Here is a 26,268-nt window from a genome sequence, read left to right as displayed (position 1 = left end):
CGTAGAGTAACTGGTATGGTGATTAAAAATGTTAGTTATTCTTTTTAGATTAAATAAAAGAACCTACGTTTTATTGAATATGTTTGATGCTGACACCAGCCAGGAACATTATTCATTGTTCACAACAACTGTGAGAAAGAAGAGGTGCCAGAGAAAGAGCAAAAGCTAAGAGAATGGAAAGAGTCCAGCCTTAGACGCCAACAGAAACACTGTTGTAAGAAAGGAAAAATTGTTCACAGTATCAGGTGCTAAAGAGCCGTCACGGAGAACAGTACTGGCTGTCGGGATTAGGGCACGTTGCCTTGGAGAGTATAGTTCCGATCACATGGCACAGGAGGAAACTCAGGTATCCCGTAGTTAAGAAGAGTGAGATGGAGATAGGGTGCTGGGTAGGTTTAAACATGCCTGTTGCTTTGTCTGTAGATGGAGTTAATATAACCTAACTTATGATAATGTTATATGACTAAATGTGGTAACATTTGAAATTGAATATGGCAATACACCTGTGAGGTTATTAGTGGTAGATATAGACAGGTTCATTTGTAACATTTACAGTATCTGAAGCAAATATGAATGAAGACTCACCATACATGTATAAATTAACAAACTAATTGCATAAAATACATTTTTATTCTCTTAATCTGACAAATAAATTTTTATATGAATCTTGGAACTCAGGTTTGAGCTAAGAATTCCTGAATTCTTCAGAGTTACGTGCCAGAATGGGTCTGCATGGGCCGAGCCCACCCCACCTCTGAGCCTAAACCCATATCTCTTCTTACCCCGCACTCCATTCTGTACTGTGAGGGGTAGTTTTACACATATGTTTGAACCCCCAGTCCACTCGTTCACATTCCATTCATTCTCCCTCAGGAAGTCAGACCCCCGGACGAGGTCCTTGCAGACCTTGGGACAGATGTGCTGCTGTTTGCGCAAGGAGTTCCTTAGTCTGGATTACCCAGAGCATAGTCTCGGCAGAGGCGTGGGTTCATGGTGTGGATGTCTCTTTGGCCCCAAGATCTCTTCACCCTGTGGGGTGGGGCATAGCTAGAGGAGGGCCAGAGCTATTCCCCCCCCCAAACCTTGAGATCCAGGGTAGTGGCTTCTCTTGTCTGGGTCTGCATGTAGATCGTTCGAGAAACCTGACATTGAAAGGCAGGGCAAACATTAGCCTCATTTAACGGGACTAATTGAGGCCTAGAGAAGTTGAGTAATTTATACATGGTTATGCAGCTAATACATATGAAGAGATTTGAACCCAGATTTGATAGATTACGAAGCTTTTTCTTTTTCTCCAGTTCCCTACTGCCTCTCCTATTATAGTAACCACTAACGCGTACAGCACTTAACCTAGTGCTTGCCTCACAAGCATAAGAAATGATTTTGCCCTTAACTATAAGTTTAATTAACGATATAAGAGATGAACATATGAGATGGTTTGTACTATCACATTCATTCCTCGTGGATTAATTCTTGAACTCTTGGAGAGGGAAGTGGAAGTTTTTATTTATTTAGTGGGAGTTAACTGTGTTTCCCCCAAAATAAGACATAGCCAGACCATCAGCTCTAATGTGTCTTTTGGAGCAAAAATTAATATAAGACTGGTATATTATATTATATTATACCTGGTCTTATATTTAAATAAGACTGGGTCTTATGTTAAATTTTGCTCCAAAAGACACATTAGAGCTGATGGTCCAGCTAGGTCTTATTTTTGGGGAAACAAGTGGTATTAGAAGGAAGGTGGTACACTCAGCTCGGTTCATGTACTAAATACTAAGGCTCTCTGGTTTTGTTGGAGGGCATCTCTAGCATTTTCTTCCTGTTATTTTTCCATATTTCAACTACCTTAATTATTGAAGGTTAGAAATACAATTCTTAATGTTTAGTATACTTACACTGTGGGCCTTTTGAAAAGAAGTAAACACAGTGTTATGAAAAAGACTGTGGACTTTGGAGAGAGATCTTGTGTTCAAATCAAGGCCCAGTGTGAGGGAACTTTTTGGGATGATGAAAGTGTTGTATATCTTGATAGAGGTTTTGGTTACATGGGGGAATGCATTTATCAGAACTTACCTAAGTATACACTTGTGCATTTTAGTATATAACTTAACTTTAAAAATAAGAACATAAACAAATATTGAACTCGAATAGGATGTTTAGGGGTGAAGCCTGCTATCTGCAACTAACTTTGAAATGAATCAAATATAAGCTCAATTGATGGATAGATGGATAAATATATGATAAAGCAAATGTACCAAAATGTTAAATATAGACTCTAAATTGCTGGCTTTATGAATACTCACTGAGCATGTTTTTCAACTGTTCTATGTGTTTGATTTTTTTTTAAATAAAATGGGGGGAAAAGTCATGGCCCACTGAATTAACTGCTGTGTGGCCCAAACTTCAGTTTCCTTTTCTATAAATTGAAGTTAGTAATATCTGGTTTGCACATTCACACATTTATTCTGAGGACAAAAAGAAAAATCTTCACATTTTTAAGGCCAGTGAAGAAATGAGTTGCTACCAGCTTATTGGAATAATCTGTGTAGCTTAATAGAAAGAAAAACTAAAACCAATTTGTGGAATTTAATGTTACTTTATTATATTAACCTTGCAGGTACAACCTTTTTTAAACAAAAATTTGTTACCAACTTTTAAAATTCAACTTGCAGTTAAGGTTACTGTAATCAGACAGTAGTGCTCCCTTAGTTTTCTCCCTGTAGTCTGAAGTCTAAAACTTCATCTCTGTACAAATTTAAAATTCTATGTGTGAAGCAGTTTTTAAATAAGAAAGTGACATATACTTTTCGTAAAGTGGTCAAACAATAAAAATATTAGGTTGGTGCAAAAGTAATTGCAGCTTAAAAGGTTAAAAATGCAAAAACCACAATTACTTTTGCACCAACCTAATAGTATAGAGCAATAATCAAAGGCATTTTGTCTGCTTTCCCATGTATAGTAGTGATTAGGGTTGTTAACAAATATTCACACTCTCCTTAGTACATGGTAGGATTATACTCTTCTGCCCATTTGAAGTTAAGTGTGGCCTTGACATTAGCTATGGGAAGAAGCTTTAAAGAGCTGGTGCACCAAAACCAGACAAGAACATCACAATAGAAGAAAATTACAGACCAATATCTGTCATGCACATAGATGCAAAAATCCTCCATAAAATATTAGCAAACCAAATTCAGCAGTACATTATTAAACGGATCGTACACCATGATCAAATAGGATTTATTCCAGAGATGCAAGGATGGTTCCACATCTGCAAATACATCAACATAATACAACACATGAACAAAATGAAGGATAGAAATCATATGATTATTTTTATAGATGCAGAAAAAGCATTTGACAAAATTCAACATCTATGATAAAAACTCTCAAGAAAGTGGGTATAGAGAGGACATACCTCAACCTAATAAACACCATGTATTACAAGCCTACAGCTAACGCACTCAATGGTGAAAAGCTGAACGCTTTTCCTCTAATCAGGAACAAGACAAGGATGTCTACTCTTGCCACTTTTATTCAACATAGTATTGGAAGTCTTAGAGCAGTTAAGCAAGAAAAAGAAATAAAAGACTTCCCGGTTGGAAAGGAAGAGGTAAAACTGTCACTATTTACAGGTGACATTGATAGAAAACCCTAAAGACTCCACCAAAAAACTGTTACAGCTAGTAAATGAATTCAATAAATTTGTAGGATACTAAATCAATATACAGAAATTTGTTGTGCTTCTATACACTAATAATGAACTGTCAGAAAGAGAAATTAAGTAAACAATCCTATTTACAATGTGTCAAAAAGAATAAAATACCTAGGAATAAATTTAACCAAGGAAGTGAAAGACATGTACAATAAAAACGGTAAGACATTGATGAAAGAAACTGAAGATACAAATAAGTGGAAAGATATTTCATGCTCATGGATTGGAAGAATTAATATTGTTCAGAATGTCCATACTACCCAAAGCAATCCACAGATTCAATGCAATCCCTTTCAAAATTCCAACATAATTTTTCACAGAAATAGAACAAACAATTCTAAAATTTTATGGAACCACTTAAGACTTTGAATAGCCAAAACAGTCTTGACAAAGAACAGCAAAACTGGAGGCATAAAGCACCCTAATTTCAAACAATGTTATGAAGCTACAGTAATCAAAACAATAGGGTATTGGCATAAAAACCGACACATAGATCAATGAAACAGAGCCCAGAAATAAACCTATGCCTGTGTGGTCAATTAATTTATGACAAGGATCCAAGAATATACAATAGGGAACGGACAGTCTCTTCAATAAATGGTGCTGGGAAAAGTGGACAGCCACATGTAAAAGAATGAAACTGGATCACTATCTTACATTATACATAAAAATGAACTCCAAATAGATTAAAACTTGAACATAAGACCTGAAACTGTAAAACTCCTAGAAGAAAACATAGGCGATAAGCTCCTTAACATCAGTCTTGGCTACTTTTTGGATTTAACAGCAAAAACAAGGCAGCAAAAATAAACAAGTATAATTATGTCAAACTAAAAAGCTTCTGCACAACACAGGAAACCATCAACAAAATGAAAAGGAAACCTTACTGAACGGGAGAAAATATCTAAAAATCATAGCTGATAAGGGATCCAAAATATATAAACAACTCATACAACTCAATAGCAAAAAAAAGAAACAATCCAATTTAAAAAATGGGCAGAGGATCTGAAAAGACATTTTCCAAAGACGTACAGATAGACGGCCAACAGGCACATGAAAAAGTGCGCAAAGTAACTAATCATCAGTGAAATTCAAATCAAAATCAGTGCGATAGTACCTTATTCCTGTTTGAATGGCTCTTATCAGAAAAACAGTAAGTGTTGGTGACGTGCTCACTTCGGCAGCACATATAATAAGTGTTGGTGAGGATATGGAGAAAAAGGAACCCTCATACATTGCTGGTAGGTATGTAAATTGCTGTAGCCACTATGGAAAACAGTATAGAGTTTCCTCAAAAAATTTAAAAAGAACTACCATATGATCCAGTAATTTCACTTCTAGGTATTTATCTGAAGAAAATGAGAACACTAACTCAAAAGATATATGCACCCTCATGTTCATTGCAGCATTATTTACAATAGCCAAGATATGAAAATAACCTAAGTGTCCATTGACAGATGAATGGGTGAATAAAATAGAAAATGTCATAGACACACACAAACGAGGTGCCAAAAAAATGGGTACACATTTTAAGAAAGGAAAACTATTAAAATTGTAATACTCAATATATGCCAATAACAAAAGATGAATACAAGTCACGTTTGACTTCTGCAATTAGAAGAGGTGCTCAAAGTGGTTACCATCAGCATCCGGACACTTCTGATTATGGCGAACTACTGCTTGAGTAACGTTGACCAGAGTGTCCACTTGTATACATTTTTTGGCACCTCCGATAGGTAGATAAGATAAGATAAGATAGATCTCACAATGGAATGTTATTCATCCATAAAAAGAATAAAATCTTGCCATTTGCGACAGCATAGGTGAAATAATTCAGATAGAGAAAGAAATAGCATATGATCTCACTTATGTGTGTAATCTAAAAGCAAAATAAAACAAAAAACCCAAGTTCCTAGATAATAGAAAACATGTTGGTGGTTGCCACAAATGGGGGGTAAGTGGCAGGTGAAATGAGTGAAGGATGTCAAAAGGTACAAACTTCCAGTTATAAAATATTTAAGTCTAAGGGATATGTAATGTACAGCGTGGTGACTAGTTAATACTGTATTGCATATTTGAAAGTTACTGAATAAAGCTTAAGTTTTCATGACAAGAAAAAAAATCCCGCAACTGTATGTGGTGATGGATAGTAACTAGACTTACTGTGGTGATCATTGCACCGTATCTGTAATATCAAATCATTATTTTGTATACCTGAAATTAATATAAAATATGTCAATTTTACGTCAACTTTAAAAAAGCTGGTGCATTCACTCTGACAAACACATGCTTATTTTAGTAATTGTTTTTCTTAAAATCAGGAGTGATTCTTCATATGCAAAATGCCATTTCATCATTGAAATGAATATGTTGTTTTGACTCATAACCTATAATATGGTGAATTGCTTAAATAGATTACTTAATCGGTTATGATTATATTTATGGAATAAACCCTATTAGTTTATGGAGTTCTCTTTAATATGAAATAAAAAAGAATTAATAAAATAAAGTGTTTAACATGTATTAAATATGTTTCAATATTCAGAAATGAGATCTGAAGTTCTTTTTTCCTTTTCTATAATGTAGTCCTTAGATTAGTGTTAGACTTGCTTCATAAAATGATTTTGCAAGATTTCCTTCCTTTGTGCTTCAGCATGGTGTAAATATCTCAATTATCTGTTACTTGGGTCTGAAAGAATTTTGCTTATGAAGCTGACTTGACTATTAGGTTTGGGGGTTGCAGCTCTTTGGTAAATCCCATTTTTTTCCATGGCTCTTAGCGTCTTCGTTTCTGTTTATTTAGTTCAATTTTTTCATTTGTTTTGCTAAAATATAATCCATTTCATCCAGATTTTCAAGTGTATTATTTGCATAGAGTTTCACAAAGCACTCTTGTGTAATTTTCTTAATTTCTTATATAGCTTCAGTTTTGTTCTCATTTTTTAATATTGCATATTTGCATTTTGAGTGATTAAATTTATTAGGTTATATAGTTTTTAATTTTTTTAAGGTGTTGAATTTATTTTCCTGTGTTTTTGTTTTTTACCAGTTCATTGCTTTCGGACTTTGCTCTACCGTTGCTTTTCTTCTACTTTCCTGTACTTTCCTGTTCCTGTTTTCTAGGTTTTGGGGATGAATGCTCAATTTTTGTATTTGTGATACTTCTTGTTTAGTAATATAAATGCTTTATTATGCCAAGACTTATCCTCTGAGCTCAGCTTTGGCTAGTGTATAATGTTTCCATTATTTACATTTTCAAGATATGCAACCTTATTTTTTATATTCTGTTTAGCATATCGGAGGTCTTTGTTTTGTTTTGAATTTCTAAGTGGTTAAAGTTTCTTTTCCTAGTAAAAATTTAATTTCTACTTTCATTATAATTAGAGTATGGAATTATAGGTCTTTGGAAACGTCTTGATATTTTCTTTGTGGCCTAACAGATAATTCATTTTTTTTCTTAATATTCTGTGTTTGAAAATGAGGTACAGTCTTTTCTTTCTGATATAGAATTCATTATATGTTTATTTAACCTTATTAATTATATCTTTCACTTTCCAAAAAGTCCTCCCACCCCCTTTTTTATGTCTTTTTGTTCTGTCATGAACTGGCAGTTGTTGAGTTAAAATTCCTGCTGATACCTGTTTTCAGTGGTCATTGCCTTATGTATCTTGATAATATTATAGATATTTAAAGATGTATGTCCATTATATCTTCCATATGGTTGGTATTATTTATTATTACAGAATATTCCTTATCTTGATTAGTGTTTTTTCCCTGAATTTAACCTTTTCATGATATAATATTGTAAACTCTGTTTTCTTTTCATTGGTCAGAGCTGTGGTTCTGGAATCTGACTGCTTGGTTTTGAATCTTGGCTCCAGCATTTTCTAGCTTTGTAATTTAGGCAAATTACTTTACTTCTGTGCCTCAGTTTCCTGATTTGTTAATGAGTTATTATTATACCTCATAGGGTTGTTGTAAGGGTTAAATTGAGTTAATGCATTTGAAATGCTAAGAGTAGTGACTGACACTTATTGTCAGTAAGTAATTGCTGTTATTATTTACATTTACTAGCAGAGAGGGGAAAAGATAGATGAATGTTTGGATATTGGTCGATATTGTTGATTAACAGCTGGAAAGAGGAGCTCCAAAGGAAAATTTCTTCCTCCATTTTTCCCTCCACCCCTCTTTCCCGTGGTTTTTATTTCTTAGTTTGTTTTTGTCATTCCATTCTGGTAATTCTTGCTTATTGCTGAAAATAATTTGCTTTGAGCCATTTATTTATTTATTTATTTTGGGAGTCATCTGCCATATTTCCTCCCTGTTAGGAAAAATATGATATGGTGAGCCTGAAAAATTTTTTTTAAATGTCTGATGGATAATTGAGGTGAGAGTTGTTTTTGCTGTATATGACTCCTTCCACTTTGACTACCTGTCTACTTTCCCCATTTGTCTTCCTTCTAAAGTTGGTATCAGAGAAAGGTTTTAGTACTTTTCTCATTTACCTCTTTTATTTGAGAGGTGATAGATGAGATGGTTAGATCTTAAATGAAATTCTGCATGCTTTTTCTTTCCTTTCTCCACATGGTGTTTTGCTTTGGTATTTTATTGTTTTAAATTAATTTTTAAAATTTAAAGTATAAAACATTTAAACATGCCAAAATGTCCATAAAACCACCTCTGAATTTATTTTTCTTACTTTTGAATGGGCGGAGTTTTATGATCCTGCCTTTATGCCAATATAGCTCTCTAGAAATCTATTTTTATTTATTTTTAAGAATCAGATCTAGAATCATTCCTTAGCATTTGGCTTTAATCACCATTAGACAAAGTCAACAACTCTGAACTAAAAGTATATAAATTCCTTGCTATTTTAATTCTATTTAAAATACTCTATCCTTTTCCTCCCTTCATGAAAGGAACTTGTTTGGGGAGGACTTTAATCAAAGGAGTAGATGATGCACCTTAAATAGTGATAGATATAAAGGAGAACTTTCAGTTTTACCGCTGTGATCAGAAACTCATTTCCTGACCAAAATCATACTTGATACAGCTGTTTGGGTTTCCTGCACCCGCGTGGAAGAGCTTGCTGTTGAAGTTTAAGAAGCAGTGGTAGCTAAACAATTTGGTGGGGGGAGGAGGCTTTTCTTGAAATGGAAGCAAGTCTAATGATTTAGCCATCTTGGTCTCTTAGATTGCATTGCAGGGATCTAAGTTGTTTTTATGGAGCTGGTTCTTAACTGGTTGTTGAGTGAATGTATAAAAGATTCCTTCCTGTACAGGGTCACCTTTACTTTTTCTTTCAGCCACTAGCTAGTTAAAAGATAGCGGATTGTATAATTCTAGAGTTGAACAGTCCACACGAAGTAGTCACCTTCCTAGTTTAGCCAGTAGTATTTTTGGCTGCCAGAGGAATATAGTCAGCTGTATTGATGAAAAATTTAAATACATGATTAAAGTGTTTACCATTTTATTTATCACATTTAAATACTATCTCTAAACTTACCAGAAATTCAAAATTCTACTTACTAATTTTGAAATATGTATTCATTTGATTCAAAAGCAAAAGGTATAGAGCAAAGAGCCTTTCCCGTACCTTTTTTACCCATATACTCAGTTTTTCTCCATTCTGAGAAGCATTAAACAGGTAACAAAATTAACCTGTTTTTCCTTTGTCTCTTCCCATACCATTACCCCTATGCTAGATCTAGGGAAAATTGTGAAATAGATGATGTTGTATTTAATTGAAATAATGCTCTTAGTCTTCTTTTCTTGACTTTTGTTGTCTGGTACATTGGTTCTCAACCTGTTATATCTTACAACCCATCTGTTTTCTGTCAAAAATCCTGTGAAAGTAATAGACAGCTAGCATTTACTTAGAAAGACATTTGTTAGACTTTATAAGCTTTAAGAACTTAAGCATTAAATTATAGTTAAGGGTATAGTCTGAGAAAGCCATATGCCTTTCAAGTTAATTATATTTTGTATAAATGAATAATTGAAATAGAATATATCATATTGGTAGGAAACTAGTAAAAACTAAGTAAGAAGAGTTCTCTGTGCTGTTGGAATTCTCACAGCTTTGGGAAGATAACACTAATACCCACTGCAACGAAGATGACATAAAATAATCCATGCTAATCTTCTCGCACAGTATCTAGGACGTAGTAAGTGTAAGAAATGTTAGCTGCCTTTGTATTAGAATCTATGATATTTTGTTGTCGTCAGGTTTAAGTATAATATTGTATTAAGTAGGCAGAAAAAGGCATTATTACTAGTATCAACAATTGATTACACAATTATGAACATTAACTCTGGATTAGTAGGAAAGTGATACAAATAACTCCAGGGCATGATAGGGCTCTGAAACTCAATAAAACACTTCCTGGTAGGTCACTGTCAGAAGTAGCTGTCGGGGTCTATTGTGCAATCTTGTAAGTAAGAAATGATACTTCAGATTTATACGTCCAAGTATGGGAAAGTGGACTTACATTGTTATGGAAATGCCTACTTCCTTCCTCATTACTTAGGTGTTCTGTTGATGATATTCTTACCAACGGTTGAGCACTATTAGTTTTTAGGATTTCTGAATGGCGTGGAAATAGTTTTGGCAGTTATCTATCTAGTAGTCACCTGTGTTTCTGATTGTCAGGTACGAGAGATTTTGAAAAGCATTAAAAGCTATCAAGAAACAATGAATAATTTATCTCTTACTAATTTAGAGGCAGCTACCCTCCAATGTGATTGTTAAATGTATTATTCGCGTATTTGGGAATGTTACTTTTTTAATTAAATTTATTAAAGTGACATTGGTTAATAAAATTATATAGGTTTCAGCTATATATTGCATTGTGTATTTCACCACCCAAAGTCAATTCTCCTTTTGTCACCATATATTTCACCCTCTTCTACTACTCCTCCTTCCCCTAAAACAGTAAAATTGCTCTAATTCTTTTACATGTGGAGTACATTTTTTGAAACAGCAACCAATGCAAATTGTAATTTAAAAAATTGTAACACCAAAGAATAAATACATTTTAATACTCTCTAAAAACTGAAAAGTAGGTCTCATTTGATTTTAAATTGATCTTCAATAGTAGTAATAGTACTTGTTAGAATGGATATTGTTAAGTGCATATACCAAATAATAAATTGAAATACTGTGTATATAATACTTTAATTCCTCATATAACCATCTTCTTTTGGTTAAAGCAGAAACTGATTATTTATCAGAAGTCTAGTAACTGTTTCTGTAAGAATTCAGAGAATAATGTTTCTAAGGTACAGTTTATTTTATGTGTCATCTTCAGTTCCTTTGTTAAACGTTCTCATGATGACTTGAGAAACCTGATTGGATTGATTATTAATGTACAGTGCCACTTAGCCTTTTCTGTCATATTAATCAACTAGTGCTTCTATTTGATTTGAAACTTGGCAAGAAAAGCATATAAAAAGAAAATAATTATTTTTGAGAAAATACAAATAATGCCTGGAACTTCCAGGTTCAAGAATATATGGCATTTTTTAAAATTGAAAAATGAGGTTGATTTATAATTGCCTCTTTGACTTAAATAATTTTCTTAAGTTTTATTGAGATTTAATTTATATACCATGCACTCCACCTATTTAAAGTGTACAATTCAGTGGTTCTTAATATATTCACAGAGTTGTACCATCATTGCCATAATCAATTCTAACTTCATAACTTCAAAAAGAAACCACTGTGTCCATTAGCAGTCACTCACTGTTTTGCCCCAATTCACTTGTCCTCAGCTGTAGGTACCCACTAATCTACTTTTTGTCTCTATAGATTTACATATTCTGAACATTTCACATAATGGGCTCATAGAATATATGACTTTTTGTATTTAGCTTCTTTCACTTAATACAGTATTTTTAAGGTTCATTCATGTTGTGGCTTGTATCAGTACTTTATTCCAATTAATTTTATTGCCAATTAATATTACAGGATATGAACATACTATAATTTATTTACACATTCATGAGTTGATGGACTGCTGTGAACATTTGTGCTCAAATTTTTGAGTGGTCGTGTTTTCATTTCTCTAAGAATTGCTGAATTATATGGTAGCTCTATGGTTAACCTTTCCGTAAAAACATTTTTATAGATATTTTTCCTTCCCATATTAAAATGCACCGTGAAAGGCATATCGAAACCGAATTATAACTTCCTGTCAATATTCTCATCAATAACTTTCCACTAATATTTCTGGGTGTTTGACATTTCAGTGACCTTCAGTTTTCAGTTATTTTCAACACTTAAGTGTTTTGGCTTTTCTAACGTCTCTATCCCATAGCCAGTAGTTGATAATCTACATATAGGCACTTATAATTGTGAGAAAACCCCAACCTTCGAGTCAAAGGGAAACCCTGTCTAGTGAAGAATATTTTCTGTCTTGTGTACTAACATCCTAACATGTGATCTACATGAACATAGTAGATCTGACGTTTCTATTTGAAGTTAGGATGTTTGTAATTCTGTTGGGCTTTTTCAGAATAGATGTTCATCCACACTTACCAATTCTATAGCATAGAGGTCTTGTTTCTTTTTAAAACCATTTTCTAATTTTGAAAACAGTAGTCACTGTAAAAAGTTAGTTGCTTATATTCCTAACATCCAGACATAGCCATTTCTAACATTTTCATGCATATCCTTTAATATTTTGATTATTTAAATTTAAAAGATAAATTAAAAAATATTTTAAAAATAGAATTCAGATGATAGTATAGGTAGTGTTTTATAACCTTTTTAATTTAGTAGGTTATACTATTTTCCCATGCCATTAAATATTCCTAAACATGATTAAGTCTTTTATTTTCCTGATTTTTTTTTAAATTCAGCTGAAAAAGAATACTATGGATTTACTATAGAATTATCTAGAATACCCACCATTATTTATATTTTGAAATATCTCTTTATAGTCTTTTCTTAAAATGTATTTACTTACTAAAGTGGGATTATAGTCCATGTGTTGTGATATTTGTGTGTGTGTGTTATAAGAATGTGCCACAATTTTTCATTACTGTATTGATAGACCTTTAATTTGTTTCCAGTGCTTCTCTTGGTGTACATCTCAGGTTAATTCCTGAAAATATAATTACTATGAATATTCTTAAGGTTGTTGGTACATTTATGATTACTTTTTCTCAAATTAGCATTTCTCACAGTAGGGCAGATTATTTCATTTTACTGTGTCAAGCACAGATGCAATAGTTGATTTCTGTGTTACTCCTGTTTTCAAAAATTTGCAGTCCAGAGATTTACCACCAAGACCCTCCCTCCCCCTCACCTTGGGAAATATAGCTTCTGAATAAGTTCCCTGGTTAATAATCTAGAAAATCACAAATCGTTACTTCACAGACTGCCATTCAGTTGTGTGTTGAACATACTGAGGGCTCAATAGACATGGATTTTGTACATTTTACTTAAATTCCCAGGCATGTTAGTCCTTGCTAAGGGCTAGTGTTTAATGTTCCTCAGTAAAGAAAACTTTCTATACCTATAATTTTCTACATGGCTCCAAACAATATTTACATTAGCTTATGTTAATTTCTAAAGATGTAAATATATGCAAATTGATATTCTACTTGTTAATGATATTAGCCTACAAGAAAAATGAGTGGGTATATGGTCAGCATGGAATCTTGAGTGCAGAATCTATTTCTTCCTCGTTTTTATTTCCTTAATCTAACAGTGATTTTCAAACTTTAGTTTGCATCGGAATCATCTGGATAGCTTGTTAAATTACCGGTTGCTGGACTTTAGTCTGAAAAATTCCAAATTTAGTAATTCTGGGATTGAGCCTGAGAATTTGCATTTGTAACATGTTCACAGATGAGGCCAATGATGCTATCCAGGGACCACATATTGAAACTGGTCTAATACAATGAGCACATAACTAGGTTTATAATAGGAATAAAAAATTTGTACGCAAATGCTGCTATCACTGAATTCCTAATGGCTTTTTTCAGCTGAACTCTTCCTTTTCTACACTCTTTGTTTACAAGTGAAACAGCTATTTATATTTATGTCTGGTTTTAAGACTATATTTATATACAGTTACCAGAAAAACAAAGGATAATAATATTAGAATCATAATCTTTTTGTGCTCCTTTTAAAAGCTTCATTGGGATACACTTTTCAAAATGGTCTAAGTTAAAAGTTTGAAAAAGTTATAAAATTTTCATTAGTCAAAACACAACAAAATTTCTAAAATATGTATTCATAAGTAATGAAGACTTTCTCATTATTTTAAAACTTAAAATCAATTATAGTTATAATTAATTAATTAGCTTAAGTATCATTGATTTTCAAATAATTCCATTTCATTTGTTGCCAGGTTTATTAATACTTTAATACTAGAGATCATCTAAGTACTGTAAAATAATTAGCAGTCAATAATCATTTTCATAAGAGATCATAAACTACAGGTAAATTTCAAGGGAAAGGATAAACCTTACAAAAATAAATTTTAAACTTGTATTTAAGATTTAAATACGTTTTAAATAAGTATAAGAGAATATTGTGAAGTTATTATTTTGTTTTTGTGGGGTTTTTGGAAGTGATGTTAGGCTCTTCCATATTGAAAACAAATATTTTCTTGCTAGGAGTTAGTTTGATCTGTTTTGAAATTGATAAAACAGGAAAGTATATTTATTTTTGCTGGTTTATGAATAAATATGTAACATAAGTACCCATATTCACATCTGATAAAGGACTGTTACCCAGAATATACAAAGAACTGTTAAAACTCAATAAGAAAACAAAACAACCTGATTTTTAAAATGGACCAAAGATCTTAATAGATACCTCACCAAAGAATATGGCAAACAAGCATATGAAAAGATGTTCTACATTATATGTCATTAGGGAAATACAAATTAAAAAAAAATAATGAGATGCCACTACATGCGTATTAAAATGCCAACATTCAGAATACTGTCAACTCCAAATACTGACCAGGATGTAGAGCAGCAGGGACCCTCATTCATTGCTCGTGGGAATGTGAAATGGTACCGCTGCTTTGGAAGACAGTTTGGCAGTTTTCTACAAAACTAAACATACTCTTAACATATGATCTAGAGTTCATGTTCCTCGGTATTTACCCAAAGGATTTGAAAGTATATGTTAACACAGAAAACCTCTCATGGATGTTAATAGCAGCTTTATTCATCATTGCCAAGATTTGGGATCAACCAAGATGTCCTTCAGTAGTGGAATGGATGAATAAAGTGGTCCGTCCAGACAAGTCTTATTCAGCACTAAAAATAATGCGCCATCAAGCCATGAAAAGACATGGAGGAACCTTTAACGTGTATTACTCAGTGAAGGAAACCACTCTGAAAAGGCTACCTACTGTATGATTCCAGCTCTACGACATTCTGGAAAAGGGAAAACTATGGAGATGGTAAAAAGGATCAGTGGTTGCCAGGGGTTGGAGGATGGTGAGGAATGAATAGGTGGAACACAGAGGATTTTTAGGGCAGTGATAATACTCTGTACGATATTATAATGATGGATACGTGTCATTGTACATTTGCCCACACCCATAGAATGTACAACACCAGGAGTGAACCAGAATGTAAACTATGGACTTTGGGTGATAACCACATGTCACTATAGGTTCATCACTTGTAAGAAATGTACCACTCCGGGGAAGATGGTTGTGTATGTTGGAGAACAAGGGGTACGTGGAAAATGTCTGTGAACCTAAAACTGTTAACCTAAAACTGCTCTTAACAAATAGTCTTAAAAACAAGTGTGCAGTCCCGTGTGCAGTCCCGTGCAATAGTACTATTTTCTGTGTATTTCACTCAGAGAAGAAGCAGTCCTCACAAAGGAAACCAGTGGCGGGAGGATGAACCTGGGGGTTCGAGAGAGAGATAGCTTCATGGGCTGCAGTTTGGATGATTCTGAGAGCTGAGAATAAACACTGGTCTCTTCCACCTATAAGTAACCTTTTCACAAAGAGAGAATTTTTCTAGCCAACCACCATTCTGTCAACAGTCTTAGAGATAGGCATTGGTTCTGCATTGCCCAAGTGTTCATTTTCTCTTCCTTGGTAGTCTAAGTGGAGGCAGCTAGAAAAGAAAAATCCCCTAAGGTATGGTGACTGGAGAGCAACTATTATATGCAATACAAATTATTGAGGATTATATTTCTTTCCAAGCTGTCTGGAGGATGTTAATAAGCGTACTTTAAAAATAAGTGTTCTGGGGTCATATAAGTAAGAGAAAGAAAGTGAAGGAGGTTTTTAAAAAAGTGTGTGTGTCTGTATGTTTGTTTGTTTTAGCTTCTGAAATGCTAATTGCATTGTAAATTGAGTCGAGGAGGTATAATGTACATTATTTCCCAAATTTATTTTACCATGGAACCCTTTTGTCATATATTTTTACTAACATCTATGAGCAATGTTATAAGTAGCATAGTTCACAAAAATTCTACTCTAGATTAATGGACAGAATAAGAGACTAGCTGGAAACAATTGCTTGCTGATATGAAAGGAAAGAATTTTTGCTATTTTGTGTTGTTTTCCTAATTTAAATGATGAAATAGTTCTCAAATAGTCAGATTTAACAAATTGGGTACAGATTATTTCATTTCTGTGACCTCACAAGCATGAACTTTGAATAGATTTCATAAACCAAGTAGCCATCTTTTCATTTTACTTTGACTAAAATAACTTGTTAAAAACAAGTGCTTAAATGTGTAGAATACTGCTCTCAATAGAACTTTCTACAATGGGAGTAATGTTCCATGTCTGTGCTCTCCTATAAGGCAGCCAGTAGCCACGAGGCACATGTGGTTATTGAGCATTTGAAATGTGCTAGTGCAACTAATGCACTGAATTTTTAGTTTTATTCAATTTTCATTAATTTAAATTTAAATTATTGGTTGTGGCTAGTAGTTGTTATATTGGACAGTGCAGTCTATAGAACATATTTGTAGACTAGAGCATTTTTCATACTATGTAGTTTAAATTGATGTGATTATTAAGACATTACTCTTTGGGGAGTATTTTTTAGAAAAGTTGGGTTTCATGAATACACTTAGACAATTTATATGCATATAAGTCTACAGTCACATCATTGAGAGTACTCCACCGGTGGTTTTACACTTTTAAAAAACTTATTTTAGTAGCCAGCTTCCAGGAACATAAATATTCTTTTGTAGTTGGTTTTTATTTCTTCCGTATAATACTACATTCTGAAATAAATAGGTTTTCACATTCAGTTTTAAGAAAGGAAAGGTAATATGAAGCAAAGAGAGATTCTGTCAAGATAAAAGACCTCAGATTTAGTTCCATTTGCCATTGCAATGCTAAGCTGTAGTAAGACAGTTGCAAACTTTTTGTGGCTATTGATTTATCTCTATATGGAGATACGGTTTATGTAAATATCCTTTGAAAATGTTAGAGCTGTACAAAGTAAAAATAATTAGGGTTATAAGTGTGGCACATGCCAGAAATTTGACTCATTTTCTGTGAATGCACTTTGAGTTTTAAACATTGTGATTCTCAATCATTTGTTGACAAAGGTAATGTTTCCACTTGGTAGAAAGGTGACAGTATTAAGGTATATAAATTCTCAAAATAAAAGTTTGACTAAAATAAACTTATGATTGAATAATTTTAGAAAAAATGATTATTAAAGATATGATTACTTGGGGGGCTAAATTATTTCAGAGTCGTTTGTCTTATCCAAGACTCAATTTAGGAAATTTTTATAACTAAGTAGTTCTTTGAAAGCAGATTATTTAATATATTGATACCTCTTATCCTTGCACTTGCCTGTAGAATAAAATATTTTACTCTCTCAATTATGCCTAAACAGCTTCACTTTAGTATTTGAACTGTTTAAGCAGTTTATGTGTAATTTTATTCCATTAGTATTTAATCATTGGTTTCATTTTCGAATTTCATTACTTTTAAGAGGTGGTAATTATTTTAAAAGTTGTCCACAAGCATTTTGAATTGTATACAGTAGAACTGTTGGCTTCTTCATAAGAAGTTATATATAACGTAGAGTCACAGGTGCAGCCTCAATTTAAGCGATGATTTTTTTCAGTATGTAATAAAAATAATTTGTAAAACCATATATATTTATTGTGATAATCATTACCATTTGTCTTTAACTTGTGGTTTTTACTTTTCCTAATTTACATTACACTGAGTGTCCTCTCGTGTAGTAAGAATGATACTTTAATATTGGTTTTTTTCTTTTTTTTTTTAATACAGCTACTAAATGGTCTTACTGTTTGGGATGTAGCGTTTTTATTACATTTGAGTATTTTATGAATGTTGATGTGAAAAATAAAATGTTTTGAGTAACATTACTTAGAGACATCTTAAATTGATCATGTCTAATTCAGAATAGGACAGAATGCTTTAAGTATTTCACAAAGTCATGAAAATCTTAGTGTTTAAAGGATTTTAGTATTTAGTACAGCCCTTTCACTGGTACACGCTAAGATTTTGAGTTGCTGTGAGAATAAGGAGTAAAGACAAAAAATTCCTTCTTTTTTGTTTTGTTTTGTTTTTAAAGACACCTAGCTGCTGGGCAGAAGAGGGAGCAGAAAAGAGGTCACATCAACGTTCTGCATCATGGGGGAGTGCTGATCAACTGAAAGAGGTAAGTTATTTCTGTTTTCAGTCTGCAACCTATTTTGGTCCTAGCAAATTATCTTACAGTATTATAGTACTTCCTGAGTATTATAGTACTTCCTTTATTTGTACTGACTTTACCTGTTTCAGAGTTTAAGGGTTGCCTTCCACATTTTAGTCAACAAGTCTGAGTTTACCTTATCTGTGCCCTTCATGTTCTTTATAAATATTTGCTCTGCATCCTCTCAGCTTTATAAATATTTGCTCTGCATCCTCTCAGCTTTAGCCTTTCCAGAATGAGTTCCGATTTTATGTAATCATCTCTAGATCTTCTTCGTTCTCATTATATTTTGTTCCCACTTCAGCTTTTTTGTTTTTGAGTTTTAGCAACCAGAACTGTAGATCATGGCTTTGTACAATGGTAGGGAAGTGTTTGCTGCTTCTAATACATAGCTTTGTTGTGAAAGCCAGCATGTTGGTGCTCTTTGAGATCCCATGGGACAGTGGAACCTGTATCTTTTAGAAATAGTTTTTATGACTTACTCCCTTATTTGTTATGAGTAGTCCAAATTATGATCATCTTTATGTATATTTTAGATTATTTTTCCTGTATCTATCTATCTATGATCTTTTCTATTTGTTTCAATAGAAACTTAGAGTTGAAAGGTCATCTAGTTCATCTCCTATGTAAACACGCCTTAAAAAGATGGTCATCTGCTCTGTTACTATCATTCTCAGTCAGGGAAGCTCATCATTTTGCACAAGAACCAAACCGGTTCAGTTGTGTTAGCTTAAGTTGTTAAATAGTTTACTTTGGATCTTGAACTCAGAATTATACCTCTTAATTTTGACTCTGCCCTCTGTGTTATTGTATAAGTTTACTTTAAATATGTGAGAGGCTCACCATATGGTATTTTTCTCCAGCGCAAACATTGACATTTCTTTCAAACACTTTTCATATGCCACAGTTTCCTTTCAGTATCATTTTCATATACTATGGGTTATCAGTATCTTGCATATATTGTGGTATCTAGACTAAGTAGGTCTAGTCTATTGGCATGATTTTACCCGTGACTGTATTATATTTTTAGTAGCTTCTTTATAATGTTGATGTAGAGCAATCCTCAACTTCTTTTTACCCTACACATAAACACATAGGCACAAAATCAGTTTTTCCCAGTAGCAAAAAAAGAGAAAGGAAGCTGAGTTGAAAATACTTAGTCTAAAGTAGCTACATATCTATGCATAAAATGTGAATAACAAAAAAAAGTAAACTTGTAATTTTATCTCAGAGGTAAATACAGTCTCAAAGTTGTAACCAAGATTTGGCATAGTTGAACTTTGGACTATAGCAATACTTGATATGCACTATTAAAAAAGGAATGGCTGACATAAATGAGTGAGAGATTTGATTGCTTTCTCCCAAAGCAATCATAAAGCTGGATAAAACAACTAATTCAGTACTCTGGAAATCAACCAAATTGAGAAGCTTCATTCATGAAAGCTGTACCCAGGGTAGAATAACACACATTTGTATTGTTCTTATCTGGTGCTATTCTTCTTCCCTTCTTCCTCATCCCCAGCTTTATTGGTGTGGCATTTCAACCAGGATGAGGCAGGCCTTGAAAAGCAGGAGCTTTGCTGTCCCTGCTGATGAGAGAGCACTTGGATATTTTGATTAAAATAGTGACCTTAAGTTGCAAAAGAACAAGGAGGGCCAGTGGTGCCACTAGTGTCAGGCTGTGGTCCAGTTTGTGGCAAGCAATAGACTCATGGAGGAGCGAGATTTTATAGAGTACTAGGAGGCAAGACAGTCATGGGGGCTTGATAAATTCACCGTATATCCCAGGTTGACTGGAGGCATATGCCCAGCAAGAATGAAGTGGGCCCAGGCCACCCATGTCTCACTGGTCAGTTGAGCCTAAGAATATATATAGAGTAGAGATAATAAAAGCTGGGGCCAACTTGTAAAAAGTTTAGACTTTGAATGCATTCCTTATTCTATACACAAATATCATCCTGGGAGTGGAAGCCTTACTGGATTGAGATGTTTGAGTAAAATCTCTGATCAGTCTCTGGCTGAACACTAAGATGAAAACTGGAGACAATTTTTAAAAGGCCTTAAAAATATCAGCCTTAAAAAGAAAAATGAGGGGTAAAATAATGGAGTAGAGACATCAGTGGCCACACATTATGTCAAAAGCAGGCTTTTAGTCCATCGAGTTATTAAAACACAAACAGATAAGGCAACAGCCACCCTCAGAGAAAATAAGATTGTAGAGTTGCTAAAATATATTATCTAAAATGTCCAACATTCAACTAAGTTAGAGATATACAAAGAAACAAGAAAGTATGACCCATACTTAAGAAAAAAAAAGCAGTGAATAGAAACTACCTGTGTCCCCATATATTGGATTTAGCAGACAAAAATATCAAAACAGCTATTATAAATATGTTCAGAGACATAAAGAAAACCATGTCAAAGGCATTAAAGGAAAGTAGAATGACAGTGATTCAATGAATAAAGAATTTTCACAAAGAGAGTTATTATAAGAAAAGGTACAAACAAAAACTCTAAAAAGTGTAGTAACTAAAGTTAAAAATTCACTAGATGGCTTAATGGGAGATTTGAAATGGCAGAAGAATCAGTGAATTTGATTATATGTCAGTAGAATTTATACACCCTGATGCCAGAGAAAAAAAGATTGAAGACAAACCAAAAGACCCTCACAGACCTGTGGGAAAACATTAAGTACATACACATACATGAAGTGGGAGACACAGGATAGAAAAGACAGGAGTTAAAAACTATTTGAAGAAATCATGGTGGAAAACTTTCCATATTTGATGGGGGGAAAAAATCTATAGATTCAGGAAGCTCAACAAACCCCAAGCAGGAAAACATAAAAAGAGCCACACATGGACACATTATAGTTAAACTGCTGAGAGCCAAAGGAAAAGAGAAAATTTAGAAAGTTGGAAAAAAAACCTCACAAAACACTCATTTCACATAGGGAACCAATAATACTTTTAAAGGCTGACTTTTTATCAGAAACAGTGGAGACCATAAATCAGGACATATTCAAAGTGCTAAAAGAAAGAAAAACTGTCAACCAAATATTCTATATCCAGAAAAACTAGTCTTCTAAAATAAAGGTGAAATGAAGTATTCCCAGGTAAACAAAGATTGAGAGAATTCCCTGCTACTAGACTGTCTTATAAGAAATATTGAAGGAAATCTCCAGATCCTATTTCAAATCCATAGGAAGAATTGAGGAATTTTAGATATTGTAAGTCTACGGGTAAATATGAAAGAATCCATTAATATATTTTTTCATTTTTCCACATATTTAAAACACATAAGATCACATAAAACAATATAACACTATTTATCATAGGTTTATAACATATATATGTGAAATATACATAAGACAACACAAAAGAGGGGCAAAGGGAAGAACATAGTTTTTATGTTAGTGGAATTAAGTATTATTTTGAAGTAGATTGTGATAAATTAAGAGGTATATTATAGTCCGTATAGCAGTTGCTGAGAAAATAACTAACAAAATAGAAAGTAAAAATATCAGAGTGGATTAAAATGGCACACTAAAAAATATCACAAAAGAAAGTGGTAAAGGAAGAACAAGAATAAAAAAAAGATGACACAAATAGAAACTGAAGAGCAAAACAGCAGAAGTAAATCCAATCATATAAATAATTATATTAAATGTGAATGGACTGAATGTTTTACTCAAAAGGCAGAGATTGTCAAACTGGTTAAAAAAGAAACACTATCAGCTACACGCTGTCTAAGAAACACACCTTAGATTGAAAGACGCAAATAAAAAGATGGGAAAAGATGCACAATGTAAACAGTTATCATAAGAAAGCTTATCAGACAAACTAGACTTTGACAAGAAATACCACTTAAGACAAATAGAAGCATTTTTCATCATGATAAAAAGGTCGATACATCTGAAGGGTAAAACTATCATAAATTGTGTATACGTTTAATAACAACTCCAAAATGCATGAAGCAAAACTGTAAAAGGAGAAATATAATTTCTACAATATTAAAACTCCATTCTCAATACTTGATAGAACAACTAATTAGACAGAAAATCAGAAAGGAGACAGAAGACTTCAAAAACGTTATCAATCAACTTCACCTAACTGACATATATAGAAAACTTTACCCAGTGATTACAGAATACACATTCTATTTAAACATGTGTGAAACATTCTCTAGGATAGACCATGTAACAAGTCTTAGTAGACTACAAAAGGCTGGAGTTCTGGAACAGAAAGAAATCTTAGAAAACTGTAAGTATTTGTCAATTAAACAATGCTTTTCTAATAACAAGGGAAATTCTAAAATATTTAAATGAATACAAACAGAAAGACAACTTAGAATTTATGTGTGCAGCTAAGACAGTACTTCAAGGAAAATTTATACCTTTAAATGTGTATATAAGAAAAACAAAATTCTCAGATTAGTACCCAAGCTTCCATTTTAAAAAACGAGAAAAAGAAGAGCAAACCAGACCAAAAAGAAGCAGAGGAAAGAGACAATAAAAATATAGCAGAAACCAATGAAACAAAACTATGAGAGGAAAATCAATTAAACTAAAACTTGGTACTATGAAAAGATCAACAAAGCTGACAAACCTTTAGCTAGACTGACCAAGTTAAAAAGAAGACACAGATTACCAAAATCAGCAGTGGAAGGGGTGACATCAATACCAACCTTACAGAACTTAAAAGTATTATATAGAAATATTTTGATCAACTTTATGTCATCAATTTAGAAACTAAGATGAAATGGATGATATATTTTTAGAAAGACAAATTAGTAGAAAGAAACAAATTACCTAGACTGATTTAAGAACAAATAGAAAATAGAAATCTACTTGTAACAAGTGAAGAAATTGAATGAGCAATTAAAAATCTTTCCAAAAAGAAAATCCCCATATCATATTTGGTGAATTCTAATCAAATATTCAAAGAAGAAATAATGTTAATATTTCACAAACTCTTTCAGAAAATAGAATGGAATAGTTCCAATTTATTTTATTAGGTCATAGTTACCTGATTTCAAAGTCAAGGAAAGACATCTCAAGAAAATAAAATTGCAGATATTGATCTATAATCTTTCTTGAATATAGATGCAAAGCTCTTAACAAAATGTTAGCAAACCAAACTCAGCAACATATTAAAAGGATTGAACACCATGAGCAAGTGGGATTTGTCCCAGGAATGCAAAGTTGGTTTAAGATCTGAAATTCAATTAATGTAATAAGCTATAGTAATAAAATAAAGAACAAAATCATATAATCATCTCAATAGAGGCAGAGAAAGTGTGTTCCAAACTCCAATATCAATTCATGGAAAAAAATAAATCAACAAACCAGAAATAAAAAAAAGAACATTACCTGCTTGATAAAAGGGCATTTATGAAGAACCTACAAATAACGTATTCAATAGTGAAAGCTGGAAGGCTTTCCTCCTAAGATCAGACACAAGACAGTACTTGTCCCCTGTCACCGTGTTATTACTTCTGTTCAGTATCGTCCAAGAGGTCTCTCTAGTCAGTGCAATCGGGCAAGAAAAATAAATGAAATACCCAGATTGTAAAAGACGTGGTAAAACTGCCTTTGTTCACAGGTAGCATGGTGCTATATGTAGTAACTTCTAGGGAATATACAGATACATTACTAGAACTAATAAGTTCAGTAAGGTTGCAGGATACAAGATCAATATACAGAAATCAAGTGTTTGCCTAGGTACTAGATATGAGCAATCCCAAAAATAAGGAAACAGTTTATTATAGTTGTATCAAAAAAGATTACAATATTTAGGGATAAGTTGAACAAAATAGTGCAAGACTTGTACACTGAAAACAACAAAACATTGCTGGACAAATTAAAGATTTAAATAAATGGAAAGACTGACTTTGTACATGGACTGTAACACTCAGTATTAATTCACAGTAATCTGTACTAAAATCCCAGATTTTTTGGTTTTGGTAGAAATTGACGAGGTAATTCTAAAATTTATGAGGAAATACAAAGGACCTAAAATGGCCAAAATAATTTCGAAAACCAGGAAAAAATTAGGACTTATATTACATAATTTTAATACTTCTTATAAATGTACATTAATGAAGTTTGCAAAGTGTTAGCATAAAGGAAGACATATAGATAAACGGATCAAATTATAAAGCCAGGAATAAACCCTTATATTTATGGTCAATTGATTTTCAACAAAGGTGCCAACATAATTCAATTGAAAAGGACAGTGTTTCCAACAAGTGGTGCTGGGATAATTGTATACCCATATGTAAGGAAAAACTTCAGTCCTTGACTCTCACCATAGAAAAAAATTAACTCAAAATGGATCATAGTCCTAAATATAAGCTCTAAAATTATAAAACTTCTGGAAGATCTTGGATTAGGCAATACATTCTTAGATACAACTCCAAGAGCAAGGCCATAAAAGAAAAAAAAAGTTGAACTTTATTAAAATGAACATTTACAGTTCAAAAGACACTACTAAGAGAATGCAAAGACAAGCCTCAGACTGGAAGAAACGTTAGCAAATCATATATCTGATAGAAATATAGAGCTTATACACAGAATATATATGGAACTCATTCATACAAGTCTATAAGACAACCCACTTAAAAAATGGGTAAGACATTTGAATAGAAGTATTTCTCCAAAGATGTATGGATGGCAAAAGTTGTTCAGCATTAGTCATTAGAGAAATACAAATTTAATTTATGAGATACAACTACACACCAACTACAACTATAATTTAAAAGACAGGTAATGCCAAATGTTGGCGAGAATAAAGAGAATCTGGAACCCTCAATTGTCGTTGGGCATATAAAATGGTACAGCCACTTTGGAAAAGTTTCTCAGTTTCTGTAACAATTAATCAAAAACTTAGCATGTAATCCAGCAATTCCGTTCCTAGGAATCTGTATAAGAAAAATGAAAATACATGTCTTCACTGAGACACGTACATTATTGTCTATAGCAGAGTTATCCAGAACAACTAAAGAGTAGAAAATACCAACCAATAGGTAAATGGATAAACAAAATGCGGTATATTCATGCAATGGCATACTATTCAGCAATAAAAAGACATGATATACTGAATATAATATACTGATACATGCTACAATGTGAATGAATCTCAAAATCATTTCCCTAAGTTAAAGGTCAGCAAATTTTTTCTGGGAAAGGCCAGATGGGAGATATTTTAGGCTTTGTGGACCATATTCTCTCTGCTGCAGCTACTCAGCTCTGCTGTTGTAGTGTGAAAGCAGACACAGACAATATGGAAAGGGCGTGATTATGTTCCAATAAATTTTATTTACAAAAACAGGTGGCAAGCTAGATTTGGCCTGCAGATTGTAGTTTGCCAATCTCTAAGTGAAAGAAGCCAGATGAATAAGACTACATATTATATGTTTCCATTTACATTGAAATGCCAGAAAAGGCAAGTTTATAGAGGTGAAAAAAGCCCTTCCAGTGGTTGCATGTGGCTGGGAGTGGGGCTGCGGGAGTGGTGACTGGCCACAAATAGAGTCAAAGCAAATTTGGGGTGTGATGAAAAAAGTTCTAAAACTGCATTGCATTGTTATACAACTCTACAAAGTGATTAAAACTTAGTGAATTTTACCCTTACAATGGATGAAGTTAAGGGAATGTAAATTATACCTTAGTAAAGATGAAACAAAGGAATAGATGTAAAAGACTGTTGGGATTTCTGTGATATGACATGAAGATATTAAATTCTATATGATATATAACTGTGGCTGGAAAAATTATAAGAGTACATGGGTGAAGACTAAAAGTAAAAAGAGAATATTTATAATAGAAAACAGAACTGGAATTTGAGAAAATAATGAAAAGTGAAAAC

General features: G+C 33.0%; 1 protein-coding gene across 8 annotated transcripts in view; it reads left to right on the top strand.

Annotated features, from left to right (window-relative positions):
* GLCCI1 (glucocorticoid induced 1) overlaps positions 1 to 26,268 on the top strand; it is a 157,363-nt gene that overhangs the window by 93,721 nt on the left and 37,374 nt on the right. For all 8 annotated transcript variants that reach the window (XM_081079960.1, XM_081079959.1, XM_081079961.1 and 5 more), the window contains one exon: positions 18,281 to 18,367. In XM_081079960.1, coding sequence (XP_080936086.1) covers positions 18,281 to 18,367 — 87 coding nt within the window. The remainder of the gene's footprint in view (positions 1 to 18,280; positions 18,368 to 26,268) is intronic.

Source organism: Rhinolophus hipposideros (assembly GCF_964194185.1).
Source record: "Rhinolophus hipposideros genome assembly, chromosome: 18".
Taxonomy (NCBI): domain Eukaryota; kingdom Metazoa; phylum Chordata; class Mammalia; order Chiroptera; family Rhinolophidae; genus Rhinolophus; species Rhinolophus hipposideros.
The sequence above is the reverse complement of the archived record's forward strand: the minus strand, read 5'-3'. Positions and strand labels throughout refer to the sequence as shown.